Source organism: Panthera uncia, chromosome E1 (assembly GCF_023721935.1).
Source record: "Panthera uncia isolate 11264 chromosome E1, Puncia_PCG_1.0, whole genome shotgun sequence".
NCBI classification, from domain to species: Eukaryota; Metazoa; Chordata; class Mammalia; order Carnivora; family Felidae; genus Panthera; species Panthera uncia.
The window spans coordinates 17,080,608-17,097,293 of NC_064814.1; the positions used below are offsets into that span (position 1 = coordinate 17,080,608).

The following is a 16,686-nucleotide window of genomic DNA, read 5'->3' on the forward strand; positions in this document are numbered from 1 at the left end:
CAGGCGCCCCTCTCCTCTAGGTTCTTAACAAGGGCGTAGTGGAAGGAATGGGCAGGTCACAGATCGGCTCTGGTTCCAGTTTTCTGCAATACTCAGTGGGAAAGTAACTTCGGTCCCAGCACCTGATAAAAGCACCAGGCACTAAAGGTCAAGGTCCGGAAGGCAAGTCGTAGATGGCAGATACCACCGGTCATGACCAAAGGCATTTCTGAAAACAGACAAGGTTTCTGTTCCTGTGGGACACGGTACTCTTGCCACAGAATCCAACACCTTCTGTCAAAGCTTATTGTTATTTGGGAATCTCGAAATAGATGGCACTCTGTCTGTGGTGGACGCTCAGTGCCTATTTGTAGGTTTAAATACATGCAGTCAAAGTCCTGAAGACAAATGAATTTGTGAGCCTGAGGGGTCAGAGCCCACATCCTCGGTTCATCCTGACATTGACTGACATGCCTGCAGGTGCTGCTCTGACCCTCCAGGGCATCTGACTGCCATGCGGCCTGAAGGAAGAAAGGAGACCCACGCGTGGCCTTTTCAAGTCAGAGGTGTGTGTGGAGTGTGCAGGGGTCAGAGATGAAGCAGCAGGTGCACAGCCAGTTTCCAAGGGACAAGTCTTCCCCTCTTCCAGCCACCTGCAATGATGGGGAGCGAAGACGCCCCTGGGGAAGGTGGTCATTCAACCTGAGAAACTGGCTGTGTGTCCTGGGACTCAGACAGGCCGATGGTGGCCGACATGTGATTTCATTCGGAGGAGCTACAGACGTTGCTCCTTTTAGTGGCAAGGCCACGACAGCCGAGGATGGCCTTTTTCTTTCCGTGTATTCCTGTAAAATGGGTCAACTGGGCACCATAGCCACCTACACTCTAAACTCTCCCAGAGCAGCAGCAGCGAAGGCACCACTATCAATGGTAAAAATAATAGCCTGCACTTACCGCGCTCCCTTGGCATCACACCTTCCAGGTGCCTTCCACGCACTAACTCACTGAGTGCTAGACCAGCCTAGCCCATCAAGTCACAGTCTCCCCACTTCAGAGAGGGGTTAGCGAGGTTTACGGAAACTGCTCAAGGACAAGGAGCTGTGAATCCCAAAGCCCGGCCCCAGAGCTGTGCTCAGAACCACCGTTCATCGCTCATCCTGAGGACGGAGTGATCCAGTCAGCCTTGGCCCGAGTATCTGCACCCCCACCCCCCAGCCATTGTCTCCAACAAGTAAGTTAGGAAACAAAAAAGGGGGGGGGGGGAAGGGTGTGTGGGGGATTCCCCCAGAAGGTGCCCCATCTTTAGGGCTGTGGAAGCCTTCTTCATTGGGCTTGTATTTCCCCGGAAGGTGAGCTCTGCTTTCCAGAGTCCATTTTAGCCAGTCACTCTTGATTTTCATTTCCTTCAAAGTGAAGTTTCCCTTAGAGCAATGGAATCCAAAACAGCACATTTCCTTTACATTTATGTCTGTTGTACCATCATCACAAGCATCCTTTGCAGACTTGGGAAAACCTAATTTGATCAAACTTTTAAAACCCAAAGGCTTTATGTCTTTTATCATTCCTTTCTTTCATAACATTTCCTTCCTTATTACATAAGCAGGCAGATGTCTAAAGCTTGCCCTGAAAGGAGTTAAGTGAGCCTCGAATGGATTAAAAACTGGCAAAGCTTTGATCTGGGTAGTGAAATGTCTTGCTCCAGAGGAAGAGGAAAGAGGCTTAGGCATTTGGTGAATTTCACTCAAAGCCTGACCAAGCTGCCCTGGGAAGCAGCAGAGTTCAAAGCTACGGGGACACTCCTTAGATACAGCAAAGCCCAGCTGTGGCCCTGCTTCTTTCTTGCTGGAAATTTCTATTAATTCAACAAAGGACAGAGATAACAGACTGCTAACACATTAGGAAATACAGCACGTACACGTATTATTTACTTTCTTTAAGCCTGAGGTGTATGTTAGCTGATCATTTACCAGCCTGTTACTAGTCAATTCCTCACAAAGCCAAGAGCAAAGGGGAGCCCAGAGCCCACCAGAGCCAGAGGAAGACAGGCAGGCAGCCCTCATACACCGATGAGGTGGAGATCCTAGCTAGGTGCTCAACATACAAATAATGTACCTTTAAAATTTTCACATGTAGTTAAAAGAACTCTAGCTAAACCGTTGTTTGCAAATTATCTTTTCTAGAATTACCCTTTGTGAACCATAAATTAACCAAACCCAGGAACACTCAGATTTACCAAAGTGTAGACATGATCAAGGGGTTACAGGTGATCTTAACATGCAGGTATTAGGTGGACTTTTGGACTTGTACATAACACTCTGGTCTATCTCTGAAATCCATGTAATACTAAAAACATGGAAATATGGGCTCACTGTAGGCTGAAATATTGCTAAAGAGATCATCAGAACTGCAATAATTGTAGGGCTAGAAAAAAAAATCTCTTTATATTCACATCAAATGTATACAACACTGAAAATGATTTCATTAAATAAACTATTCAAGAGCCATCTGATACAGCTATAGAGAGACAAAAACAGATGCTATAAATTTACCAAACATTTACTTCAAAACAGATAATCACCCTCGGAAAGTTGTAATTATTTTCTCCCCACCTTGCTCCTGTGCCTTTGAGGAATAATGTCAATCTGGTTTAGGTGGAAAGAGGTGCATCTGGAAAGGAATACTACAGAAAAGAAGTCGAACACTTCCACGATGGAGACATTTTCCCGGCCTGTTCATGGACTATTCTCGCCTACCTGGCTTGCGCCTCTGATTTCCCCCCATTCCTGTGTACTAAATTTTCCATCACGGTTCTTTTATTTTTTTTTTTAATTTTTTAAACTTTTATTGTTTTTAATGTTTATTTATTTTTGAGTAAGAAAGATAGGGTGCAAGTGGGGGAGGGGCAGAGAGCGAGGGAGACACAGAATGTGAAGCCGGCTCCAGGCTCTAAGCTGTCAGCACAGGGCTGGATGTGGGGCTCGAACTCATGAGCCGTGAGATCATGACTTGAGCTGAAGTCAAGTCTGATGCTCAACCAACTGAGCCACCCAGGCACTCCTCCATCATGGTTCTTTTAAAATCACGTGACACAAAATACACACAAGTCTTTATGTCCATTTTTTTTTTTTTCTTTAAAGTAGGCTCCACACCCAGTGCAGAGCCCAACATGGGGCCCAAATCCACAACCGTGAGATCAAGGCCCAAGCCGAGATCAAGAGGCAGACGCTCAAATGACTAAGCCACCGAGGTGCCCCTTTTACATCATAATTTTATTTAAACTCTATACATCCTAATCAATTCTTTCTGCCCCAACTCACAAGAGCAGGTGTAAATAAGGTGTCAGGAGCATGTCTGAAAAATCAAATCTGAGCACCCTCCCCCAGCAGAGACAGATACTCTCAAAATATTGCTGACAACGCGTCTTCATTTTTTCAAATACTTACTGAGCGCCTACTAGGCGTGGGAAGGAACATCAAGATGTGAAACATGAAGGTCAAAGAATCTGCAACCTAGAAGCTGGGGCAACGCAAAGGTGCGAATGCATATGAAGAATGGCAGCACCTGGTAAGGGATGAAAGCTGGGGCAGGTGCACGTTGGGGGCGAGCAGGGCTGAAAGCCCTCGCAAGGGCTGCAGCCATCCGGGGCAGGGGCTATTTTCTAAATCACACAAATGCCCAGGCCCCACCAACTGGTACATGGGCATGTTTGGGCTGGGTGAGGACCTTCAAGGATCTGAGAGACTAGAAGAATTAGGATCTATTCCCTATCGGCTGAAAGCTGTGACTGTTAAGAACAAAAGACAATTGACATGAGACAGATGCTTCTTAAAAAGGCCCCAAACTCCCTCTATACACAAAGCTTTGGTATTCAATCTGCTGTGATGGAGACATTTTAAGACATTTTAACACCCGTACAAATGGGCGATTCTCTGCTAGAGGCAATTAAGAGTTACCTTGGTGATCAACATAAGGCTTGAAGGCCTGAAGGATTTTTGGCACAGCCACCCCCATGTCAAGTTCCGTCAGAGTTAGTTCATTCATAAAGTAGGGGAGCTGGAGGAAAGAAGTAAACAATGAATGAGACATTAGTTACCCAGTCAATGTTAGAACTCAACATACTCTCAGAAGGAACGAGAATAAGAAAATTCTGGGGGAAAGAAAGGAGAGAGACTTGCCAGATTTTAAAATGCATTATAAAACTACAGTAATAAAAGCAGTTTGATAGTGGTAGGAAAAAAACAGCTCAACACAGGCTCCAGTGTACTGAAAATCTCATATTTAAAAGTGGCATTACAGGTTACTGGGGAAAGTATTGGTTGTTCAGTAAGACACCTGACTAGCCATTGGAAAAAAATATTAATTTATGTCTTATACTGAAATGAGGAGTGGACTACAGGTTAAAAATAATAATAATCCATGCACATACACAAATTCAGGTGAAAGAAACATGGATGGGTTAATTCTGTCATCTTGAGGCAAAGTAGGAATTTCTAAGCATATTAGTACTCAGATTATTTTCTTTAGAGCAAATTCCGACTGATGCTATATTAGTGGGAGTCCCAGCAAGAAACAGCACACTCAAGGGGAGTAACCTGAGAGGAGAGTTGATTCAGGGGAAGGTTTATAATGTGTGGGCCAGTGTAGGAAAACCAAAAGGGACAGGGCAGGACCCAGGGCTGGCAGCTCCCTGTAGGGGAGGGTTACCGCTCCCTGTAGGGGCAAAAGCAAGGAGCAATTACCAGGTCTTGGGCAGCATGGCTGTGTGGAGAGGTTGCCTGTCTGACAGGAGTGGTGGCCTTCAGCAGAGGGAGGAGACAAATCCCTGACAATACTCTTCCCCATGTTTTTTTCCTACTACTATCAAACTGCTTTTATTACTGTAGTTTTATAATGCATTTTAAAATCTGGCAAGTCTCTCTCCTTTCTTTCCCCCAGAATTTTCTTATTCTCCTGAGTTCTTCTCCATTTAAACATTAGAACAATTTTATAAAACTCAGAATGTAATCGTGAGTTGTTGTGGTTTGTTTTTTGTTTTTTGTTTTTTTTTTCAATGTATGCTAAACATTTCCTGTGAAACGAGGTAGCATTTAGCCAGGCATGGATTTAATGCCTACTTTGGCTGGACCTCTTCAGTTGTCGATTCTGGTGACGATTCACTGGAGAATTCCACCTCTGCTTTTCTGCAGGGGTGGGAGGTTTAGAGAGGTTATGATGGCTGTGATGGACAAAATGTGACTAGAGACAGTACTCAAACGTGCATGTGAATTGGTGGTTGCTGTATTTGGAAAACCTTTTTCCAAGGCATCAATGTCATGTGGCAGTTGGCCTCCCTATCAGCCTACAGAACGCTACTTGGCCAAGAATGTAGCCAAATTCTTGCACCCTTGCCCCAGACTGTTTTGTCTATTATCAGCACTCTAATACCCAGTGAGTCAGGGGCACGCTGTGTTTCTGTGGGAACAGCAGTCCGACACTGACCAAGGGGAGTGAATGCAGAGATGGTCTGAGTTCCCAGACTCCTGTCCAACATCCCAGTCCTCCCATCCTGTGCCCTGCAGTTCCCCGCAAGGGCAGAGGAGAGACCTAAGACAAGGGAAGGGCTGTGGGACTGGGGACTGAGAAAGACTCGGTAGGGCTGAGCTGGGCTCTAATCACCAGTAAGCAGAACGGGGAGGGACTCAGCAGGACCTGGCTTCCTACTTATTCACCAGAGTGCCCAACTCCAAGATTCTAGAACATCTCTAAGCACCCTCTCCCTCCAAATCACAATTGATCTGAATCAAAACTCTCAGGTCCAGGCCCTAGCCTGGTCAGCCTCCTTCCTACTCTGTAGGGGAAGGCAAGGAAAAGTCACTCCTTCTGCTCTTTTCAACCAGAAACTCTCTTCTTCCCACCCAAAGGCACCACTGTGAGGTAAGAACCCACTGCATGTTCTTTACCCTCCCGAGTAAACCCAGCTGGACATCCAGGTGTATGGAACATTCTCAGGTTGGTGGGGGGAACGCTGGAAGTTGTCTGCGACAACAACATTCGCTGACCCGGGGCACAAGAGGCCCATGATGGACTGAGGCCCCATGGCGGTGTTGGGAGGGGCCGGCTGGGGCCAAGAATGTACTTGCTTGTTGGGGCAGAAAGTCAGCTTGCTTTAAACCATCACTGGGCACCAGATCCACACACAGGGCTGCTCTTTCACAACATGAGTCACTCTCACATGGGAGGGTGACAAACTGAGACTGCAGGGCAAGGACATCAAAGAGTTCTCCACATGTCAGGCCTTCAGGGGAAAGCAGGAGACAGGGGAGATCTTTGTCACAGCAGACAGCTGTGCGGGCTCTTGTACCGGCCGTTCACCAACACTCGCTACCAGGTTTAGTCCTTCCCGGGATATCTGGATACTGGTGATAGTAAGACTTCTCTTGGCAAGGGTGGTAGGAGGTTCAGAATTGGAGTACTATCCTACTTCTGTTTATTTCATCACGTCCAGGGTGTCCTCTGGTCTGCAGGGGGGAGCAGCTCAGGTCCGGGTGGAGGTGCCGAGGCTGGCGATGGAGGGGGCGCAGCCCCTGCCTCTGAACGGCTGGCACTACTGAATCTAGGCCACTTTTCTCCATCCTAACCTTCTAGCGCTTCTGACCTCACAACACAAAAGGCAGCTTTAAGTCTGTAAACTGAAAAAGCCCGTGACCAGCAGGGGGAGAAGATGAAAACGACAAGGACTTTCCCTCAACTCCCTCTGGGATGAGAGAGCCCACCGATCTCCGCCAGGAGGGCAGAGGTTCCATGGACTTCCAGCACCCGAGAGAAGCGAATGTGTGTAACAGGGGGCACAGTGTCCTGTCTGGAGCTGAGGTATGCCCCGCTCTCTGCCTCCCATGCCAGGGACCCCGGCCTCCACGCTCGGGGAAGGGCCTCTGGCAAAAGAGAAGTGTTGGCGCCGCTTGCGTGTCTTGACCCAGGAACTCAAGCTCTCCACCATTCTCCAGAAAGAGGGAAGAGGTTGAGTGAGCTCCAGCGCGGCTGCCTGTTTACAAACACGGGAGGGTTACCGCCACTACCTGCCCTCCTCTTGGACCCGGCTGGCAGAGCGGTTTCGACCCTCAATCTACCTGAAAAACAACAGCTGGCCTGTGTCAGCTGAGCCCCCCCAAATCCCTGCCCCGAATTCTGCCTCGAGATCCACTCTTGCAGCTCAAAGGCAGCCTCTCCTCTTCATCAGGGGTTAGGGAAGAGAGGACACTGGCCTCCGGCTGGCACACACAGCCTGCCAGGGCTTGATCTGTCACCCAGGGCTTGGTCTGTCACCCAAAGGAAAGATGAAAAGTCACATCGAAGCTTCTCCATGCCCACACTTTCCTTCTAATGCAATTTTACCTTAGCTCACCGTTTCCTAACCTGGAGTCCTTGAACTCTCTGAAGTCATGGGCAAAATTCTGCATCACCATGCATTTTTCTATGGAAAGAATCCATTCATTTCTGCGTCTCAAAGGTATCTATGACCCAGAAAGATCCACTGATTTAAGCTGCTGACTGTGCAACTTCTCAGTGACGATTTGGGGACCGAAGTGACTCTTCCTTGGCTGGGTCTTCGCTTGGTCAAAAACTTACTTCTAAGTAACCTAAACAAGGTCTCTGGGTTGGCAGAGGTGGTACCAAGTTACTCGTTTAGTGGCACTCGTGAGTAATATTTATGCAGTTTAAAATTGCTTCCAAGTGGGCCCTTGATCAGCACCAGGACTGGTTTTTTTCAGCAAAGAGAGAGCCCAAAATAAAATACCATCTGGCCAGAAGTAAAGGTCAAACCCAGACACACTTAGAGTTCCATGCTAACTTTCCCGGCCTGGAGAGGCAGCGCGACTTGGGAAAGAGGTTTGTAGTCTGGCACTTTTCTCAGCAAGGGATGGCACGGCCCCTAGACGGTGAGACTAGGCGGGCTCCAGGAATACAATTTAAGTTCCTTACTAATTGAAGGACAGCAGTGGTCTACACGACAAACCAGCTACAAAAGCTCACATTTTCCCACATCAGATTCTGGACTATCACCTAAAATAGATAACAATGTGGGCAACAAAAAGGAAAGTGTAAACAGGAACATTCATTAAGTCCCTAGGTATGGTCAGTCATAGGGCCAAGGTCACAGCTGTTGTTCTCATATGTTATATGCTTTAAGCCAAATTATTTTTCACTTACGATATAATGATACAAAACTTCCAAATTAAGAAGTATGAAAACTGGAAGCCTCTTGTGGGGAAAACGATACCTTTATTTTGCTGAGTTTCATTTGGATTTTCTTAGACACCAGATCAGACCAATATTTCTCTCCTAAGAAGTCCCAAAACATTCTTCCAAGCAAGGCATTCACCCAGGCTTCCTGTTCTTCCTCCTCCGAGGGTGGAGCCTCTGGCAACTGGCAAAAGAAAAGGAACCGAAATTAGCTGGAAAGCAACTGGAGAACAAGACAGGTGCTTATTTTTACAAAGTCACTGAAGGTTCCCTTCCTATAGAGATGGGCGATCACGGGGGTTGTATTTCTTTCCTATAAATTATAAGTCTCACATTATGTCAGTGAATAGAAAAAAGGAGAAACAAAAGCCACCACTGCAGATAAAAACTCCTCTTTGTCTGTTTTCTTCTACTACTACCAGTCATCCTGTGAACCAGCTAATATTTCATACAATCAGTTCAACCAGATTGTCCTGCCTCCCAAATTACCTTGGTACCCACTTTTGACTAATGACATCTCTGATTAAATGTCTGCCTATCTCTTCCAGCTGAGGCTTCCTAGACATATAACCATGAGGCTGGTCCTCACAAAGCAGCCCGAAAACATCCCATGCCCAGGACTCCTATAGTCAGCCAGGTTCTTGTGAACCCACAGCCCTCTCGGGCGAGAGAGAGGCAGGGAGGGTGCTTACACTGGGCCCTATACCCAGAGATACTCATTTTAAATTTTTTTTTTTTTTTAACGTTTATTTATTTTTGAGACAGAGAGAGACAGAGCATGAACAGGGGAGGGGCAGAGAGAGAGGGAGACACAGAATCTGAAACAGGCTCCAGGCTCTGAGCGGTCAGCACAGAGCCCGACGCGGGGCTCGAACTCACGGACCGTGAGATCATGACCTGAGCCGAAGTCGGACGCTTAACCGACCAAGCCACCCAGGCGCCCCAGCAGAGCTACTCATTTAAGCGGGTATCAGAATTTTCAGAAGCTCTCTCATTGATGTCCTGAACAGGTGAGGTTGAGAACCACAGCCCTGGATTAGAGAGAGCTCGCTCTCGAGAATTCTGTGTAATTCCTACAGCTCTTCTCCCCAAGTCAGCCCACTGAGATACCCTGGGTCTCACCTCCACTTGGTACAACCTGTCTTAAAACATCTAGCATGGCCAGCGTGTAAGGCGGGAGAAGGACAAATTTGAGTTAGTTTCCGGTTTCCAAGGCTAATCATCAGATGACGGACCCTGGCAAGGAGAGGGCCAGGTAGGGTGTGGCAGGGCACCTGGCAGTGCAGGTAATGCTTGTTGACCACCACCGTGGTCACTGTTGCTGCCCCCTGACCCTGCGCCAGGCCCCGTGATAAGACTGTTTCTCAGGCTCCCTCATTTATGCCCTACGATGCCCCAGAAACATGGAACCCTTACTTCTATTTTAGGGATGAGGAAACGGACTTGGAACCATTCAGTGTCCTGCCTGAGGCCCCTCATTTATCAGCACAGCCTGACTCAGAGCCTCCTTCTCCCTGATCTCCACCTGCTCTGTCCCGAGGGAGGAAGGTGGTGTGACTGAAACCTGGTGGGACAAGACATTTCCTTATGCTGAGGTCTCTAATTAGACTACGGCCTTACAGAAACAATTTGCCTTGGAAAGCAAAGAAACACAGAAATCAGCGAGTTGTTCACCCTTTCTCTTCCCTCTTCCCTCTACGGTTTGTACAAATGCATCTGCTCTGACCTTATGGGCTGTCTGCGGCCATAACGCACGTCAGACGCCCTCGCCCTCTTCACACTTTTAGTGTGTGTGTGCTCATGCCGGCGCTGTCTGTGGCGGGCAGCTGTGACTGCCCACATCACAGCTGTGTGCCTTGGCCAGGGGGACTGTACCCAGGTGGCCTGGTGCTCGTGGACCTGACGCTTGGAGATCTGATGACTTGTGAGTACCCCAAAGGCCTGTGGCATGTACCTACATGGACTTTTCTGAAGCCTGGACTTCTGAGGGTCCGAGGCAGGGGAACCGGTCACTGAGCTTGTACAGGGCCTAGTGGACTGAGTGGCACCCACCTGTCCACTAGTCTTGTCAGAGCAGATGCCGTCTCTCTCTTTGGGGGTCTGGGAGTTTGCTTGTGGTTTTTAATCTAATGTTATCGCACCTAAGGGGAGACTATCAGGGAACATTTTGTGTTCTAGGAGTCCTTTAAATTCGGGTGTTTTCACGGGTGTCCCTTAGGAATGTTGGTGAGTCTCATTAAAAAAAAAAAAATTGGGGCGCCTGGGTGGCGCAGTCGGTTAAGCGTCCGACTTCAGCCAGGTCACGATCTCGCGGTCCGTGAGTTCGAGCCCCGCGTCAGGCTCTGGGCTGATGGCTCGGAGCCTGGAGCCTGTTTCCGATTCTGTGTCTCCCTCTCTCTCTGCCCCTTCCCCCGTTCATGCTCTGTCTCTCTCTGTCCCAAAAATAAATAAATAAACGTTGAAAAAAAAATTAAAAAAAAAAAAAAATTAACTCTGGGGGCGCCGGGGTGGCTCAGTCGGTTGAGTGTCTGACTCTTGGCTTTGTCTCAGGTGATGATCCCACGGTTTGTGGGACTGAGCCTCGCATCGGGCTCTTTCTCTCCCTCTCTCTCTGCTCCTCTCCTGCGCACACACTCTCTCTCTCAAGATAAATAAATAAACTTTAAAAACAACTAAACTCTTGTTTCAAAAATAATACATGTTGGTCATTCCAACACTTCAATGGATATACAGTACCTCTGTTCTTTCCAGTGCTGTAATATCTTTTGATATTAACCAAGAATTTTTTTTTTTTTTTTTTTAAGATTTTAAGTAATCTCTATACCCGACGTGGAGCTTGAACCCAGAGATCAAGAGTCACATGCTCTACCGGCTGAGCCAGCCAGGCACCCCTAACCAAGACATTTCTAGCACCAGGTTCTAGATGCAGGAGCAGAAGTCTGTGATCACTGAGCACTCAGTCATGCCACAGGTAGGACATGGTTTTGGGAATCACTTTTCTCTCTGCCTGAACATCTGCGCCCAGCCCCCAAGGGGATATGGTCCAGCTTCTCTGAGGTTACGGTCTTTGAGTCTTATCAGATTATCTACACAGGCTTCCGAGTAAACACCCATCCAAGAACAATGTCCTCCTCCCCCGGGTATTTAGACATTGCCAAGTTGTGCCCACACAGGGCAGCGCGTGTCTTGCTTAGATCTGTAGGCAACATAAGAGGATTGGTTACTTTCCCTTCTCACGTGGGGGAGTCTACCCTTTATTAACCTTTCTTTACAACACTAGTTATTCACAGCAAACGGGTTTAGCACAAAAGAGCAAGAAACAAAGGCTATTTCACAATTTATGTTCCAAGCCAAACGCATACGATGTGGAAACAAATTTCTGAAATAACCGACAAGCAGGTTGTTTTTTCTTTTCAACAGTTCCTTCTCCAGGCTTCTCTCTTCACAAACTCATTGGAACAAAGAAAAATCCAAGAGCCAGCAAAACATTGACAATGCATCGAAGCAGCTTTATGAACAAAATCTGGCTTCACCGGGCTACTAGAAAGAACTCATTTCCGATGAATGTCATAAAAATGTAAGAGCTTACAGAATAAATATGCGTGTGTTTCCTAACATTGCTATTTGCCTGCAGGAAGGAATGTGAGAATATTCATTTCACCATTTCAACTATATACATACGTTCAGATAGGGTAACTTTCTCAAAATGACTTCCAAAAAAAGGCCTGGAGAGTCCGACGGCCTGAAGCTGAAGGAGGCCATCATGAGCGTCTGAGAAGCTCTTGGGATATAGTTTATTTTTTATTTTTTAATGTTTATTTATTTTTGAGAGAGAGACACACACAGAGACAGACAGAGTACAAGCCGGGGAAGGGCAGAGAGAGAGGGAGACACAGAATCTGAAGCAGGCTCCAGGCTCTGAGCTGTCCGCACAGAGCCCGATGCAGGGCTTGAATTCAAAAACCGCGAGATCGTGAGCTGAAGCTGGATGCTTAACTGACTGAGCCACCCAGGCACCCTGGGACATAGTTTTTATTAAAAGCTAAACTCCACAGTAAATTACAAATTTACTTAATTTTTTAGTGTAAACTTTCCTGTAACAAATGGCAGGAGGCCAAGGCCAACCTTGCTTTTTTTTGTTCCAAAGAGAGCTCAGTGCCTCTGCTCCTAAGGTTTGGTCACACACAATTTGGCGCCATCAGGGTTTCACAAAGGACTGCTGGGTCCAGGGGAAGGCACAATGGAAGACCCTTCCCCCAGGCCCGTCAACTGTTTCCCCAATTATAAAAACAATACATATTTATTACAGAAAACACCCATAATTCCACTATCTAGATATAGTTATTTAAAACATTTTTATTCTATTTCCTCTCAGTCTTTTTTTTCTTTTCTTTTTTTTTTTTTTTTTTTAACATTTTTTATTTTTTTTTGGGACAGAGAGAGACAGAGCATGAACGGGGGAGGGGCAGAGAGAGAGGGAGACACAGAATCGGAAACAGGCTCCAGGCTCCGAGCCATCAGCCCAGAGCCTGACGCGGGGCTCGAACTCACGGACCGCGAGATCGTGACCTGGCTGAAGTCGGACGCTTAACCGACTGCGCCACCCAGGCGCCCCCAGTCTTTTTTTTTCAATGTATGTAACTCTTTAGGACACAGAACTTTAAAAAACAATTGGATCAAACTAACATGGTTTTGTATCTTCTTTTTTTTTTTTTTTTTTTTTTACAGCTTTACGGAGATACAGCTCACATAACACATAATGCACCCATTTAAAGAGTACAATCTATGGTTTTTAGCATATTCACAGAGTTATGAAGCTGTCACTGCCATCAACTTTAGAACATTTTAATGACCCCCAAAAGAAACCTCGTGTTCCTGGGCAGCCCCTAGCCATTCTCCCCCAACTCCACCCCCACCACCGTCCCCACCGTCCCCAGGCAACCAACCATCAATTTATCGCCGTGAATTCGCCTATTCTGGACATTTCACATGAGCGGAATCATACAATATGTGCTCTTTTGTGACTGACCTTCTCTTCTGAGGCATCATGTTTCCAAGCTTTACCCGTGCTATAGCACATGTCCGTACGTTATTCTTTTCTATTGCAGAATAACATTCTATTGTATGCGTTTACCACATTCTATCCATTCATCAAGTGGTAGAAGTTTCCACTCTTGACTACTGTGAAGAATGGAGCCATGAACGTTTGTGTACAAGTGTTTGTATGGCCATAGGTTTCCGTTTCTCTGGGCCGTATGCCTGGGGGCGGGACTGCTGGGTCGCACAGCTAGAGGTTCACTTTGAGGAGCTACCAAAGTGTTTTCCATAGCAGCTGCATCGTTTCACTCTCCCACCACCAACATACAACGCTTCTACCTTCCCTACTTCCTCATTAATATTTGCTATTATCTTTTTTTCATTCTAGCCATCCTAGTGGTTGTGAGGTGGTATCTCATTGTGGTTTTGATTCGCATTTCCCTGATGACTAATGACCGAGTATCTTTTCTAGGCTCACTGGCCATCTGTTTATCTTCTTTGGAGAAATAGCTATTCAAATCCTTTGCCCATTTTTTAGTTGGGTGATTCACTTTTTTAAAAAAGTGTTTATTTATTTATTATTTGTGGGGGGGGGGTAGCAGTGAGAGAGGGGGAGAGAGAGAATCCCAAGCAGGCTCTGCACTGTCAGTGCAGAGCCCACTGTGGGGCTTGAACTCACAAACCACGAGATCATGACCTGAGCAAAAGTCAGACTGACTGAACCACCCAGGTGCCCCATGGGTCATTCACCTTTTTATTATTTGGTGGTAAGAGTCCTTTAACTATTTTAGGTACTAGAATATCAGATATATGATTTGCAGATACTTGCTCCCATTCTGTGTGTTGTCTTTTCACTTTCTTGATGGTATTGTTTGCGGCACAAGTTTTTAATTTTGATGAAATATAATTTATCTTTTTTTTTTTTTTGAGAGAGAGAGAGAACATGAGCTGGGGAGATGGGCAAAGGGGGAGAGAGAGAATCTTAAGCAGAATCCACGTTCAGTGCTTGATGGGGCTCAATCCCATGACCCTGGGATCATGACCTGAGCCAAAATCAAGAGTTGGATGCTCAACTGACTGAGCCACCAGGCGGCCCTACCTTATCTTTTTACAATTTTTTCTTTGGTTGCATGTACTTTTAGTGTCCTATCTAAAAAAGCTTTACCCTAACCCAAGCCATAGAGATTTATGCTTATGTTTTCTTCTAAGAGTTTTATAGTTTTGAGCTCTTCTGAGTTAATTTTTGTGCATGGTGTGAGGTAGGGGTCCAACTTCATTCTTTTGTCATGTGGATACCAGTTGTTTCAGCACCATTTGTTGAAAAGACTATTCTTTCCTTCTCCCCCTTTCCCTGAACTATTTTCTGTATCCTTTCTAACATTTATTTATGTATTTTAAAAATTTTTAATGTTTATTTTTGAGAGAGAGTGAGAGACTGAGCATGAGCAAGGGGAGGGGCAGAGAGAGAGGCAGACACAAAATCTGAAGCAGACTCTAGGCTCTGAGCTGTCAGCACAGAGCCCGATGCAGGACTTGAACCCATGAACTGTGAGACCATGACCTGAGCTGAAGTCAGATGCTTAACTGACTGAACCACCCAGGTGCCCCTAAAATTTATTTTTAAATTAACTATATGGTTTCATGGTTTTTTTTTTACTCACTGTGTAAGGAGCACTTTTCAATTCTACTTTTAAATGTTTGAAGAGCTGTCTTTGAGCAGAGAAAGGGGAAGTTTTGGAAAACCACTCTCCCATTTAAGACTTCCTGGTTTCTGTTGGATTCCTGTTTGCTTTTTAGGGTTCTCATCTGATAACAGCAAATAGGGAGTAATATCTTACAATCCAGTTCATAGGTAACAAGACAATTAGTACAACTAGTAATAATGAAGACAGGACACTCCAAACCTGGGAGGCCTACAGTATCTCTCAACATTTAGGATCTTCCCTGGATAATGAGCATGGAAATGTGTGACACAATCTGAGTATCAGAGCCTTGCTCCTGGAGGACAGGCAAACCACTGCCCCACCGATGGTCCTCTCTCCCAGGCAGGCCACTTTGGGGCACACAGAACTAGCAGCCTCCAAGAGCAAATCTGCAGGCAGCCCTGTGGTCCCCTTTCCCGGGCTAACCACACTAGGGGTAATGCTATGCCACCTGGAGACATTATTAAAAACAGAGTTTCCTTATTTTCTTGTTTTCTGAATTACTATTTAAATTTCCTCCTCAAACCAAGCAGACTACCTTGACAAGACAATAAAGCTCTGGCCTCCTCAGCCAGCCTCATGGTCTCTCAACTGTCCTAGATGTTGAGGTGCCCGAACAGCGAGAAAACGGCGCCAATACCACAGGGCTTTGGAGACTTCGGAGGCTTGCACAGCCTGTGGCTGTGGGACAAAGCAGTCGCGAGGGCCGGTCAGGGCTCGGTAACTGGTCACTAACCACTAAACAGGTGGAGTACCAGGCCTTTCCTTGAAAAGAGTGGTTTTATAATTCAAGTTTTGAGCTCCAAAGTGGTTTCAATATGCAGAATCCCCTGAATATGTTTTTAATTTCTGTAAGAATAAGTACAATATTACTGTGTTGTTTTAGTGCTGTTTAATACAAACCTAGTCTATATTTACTAATTACATCCTGGGTGTTTGTAACACAAGTTTGGCTCCTGAGCATCAGTGGCCCCATTCACCTCCTGACCTAGTTTGGCACTGGGTGAACGTTGAGCAAGGAGGCCCAGTGGGTGGATGCTGCCATTAGACTTGGAGCCTTCAGGGTAAGAGATGCTCTGACCATGGCCTACAAGGGGCAGCAGCAGGGGGACAGTGGGGAAGGGGAGAGGTTGAAGCGAAGGCCTGGAGCTGTGTCCCAAGCTGCCTCTATGAAAGAGGAGGGGACCTGCTACACTGGGTAAGCTCTGGCCGGTGGCTGACACTGGTGACGTGACAGCGTAACTTGAAAAAATGTCAAGGGTTCCTTTTTGTCTCTGCGCCCTTTCAGTTTCTCTCGGACTCATTATGTCAGAGGCAGTGGACCCTAAGAAATAACGTGGCCCAGTCTTTGGCAGGAAGAATGAACAGTAATCGCCACATCCAAAGGGTCCATATTTGGCGAGACTGTGGGGGCAAAGGCATTCATGGCTGGTGGGAACAAACACTGGTGCGATGCTTACGGAGGGGATCTGGTAATACCTCACAAAAATACATGTGCATTTACCTTCTGATGTGCAACCTCACTTCTAAGATTTTATTTTAGAGATACACCCCCAACAACACAAAAATACACATACACAAACTATTCGCCGCAACACTGTTTGTCATTGCAAAATACTGGAAACAACCTCTACGTCCCTATAAAAGAGAGAATGTCTATATACTGTGAAACATTTTTACAATGGAGTAAGTACTTTGCAGCTGTTTAAAAACAAGAGGAGGGAGAGACATCTATGAACTGATGTGG

At 46.4% G+C, this 16,686-nt stretch overlaps 1 protein-coding gene across 4 annotated transcripts in view; it reads right to left on the bottom strand.

The window, feature by feature from the left end:
* TEX2 (testis expressed 2) overlaps positions 1 to 16,686 on the bottom strand; it is a 105,306-nt gene that overhangs the window by 19,022 nt on the left and 69,598 nt on the right. For all 4 annotated transcript variants that reach the window (XM_049637640.1, XM_049637642.1, XM_049637643.1 and 1 more), the window contains 2 exons: positions 8,237 to 8,383; positions 3,933 to 4,032 (listed from right to left, as the gene is read on the bottom strand). In XM_049637640.1, coding sequence (XP_049493597.1) covers positions 3,933 to 4,032; positions 8,237 to 8,383 — 247 coding nt within the window. The remainder of the gene's footprint in view (positions 1 to 3,932; positions 4,033 to 8,236; positions 8,384 to 16,686) is intronic.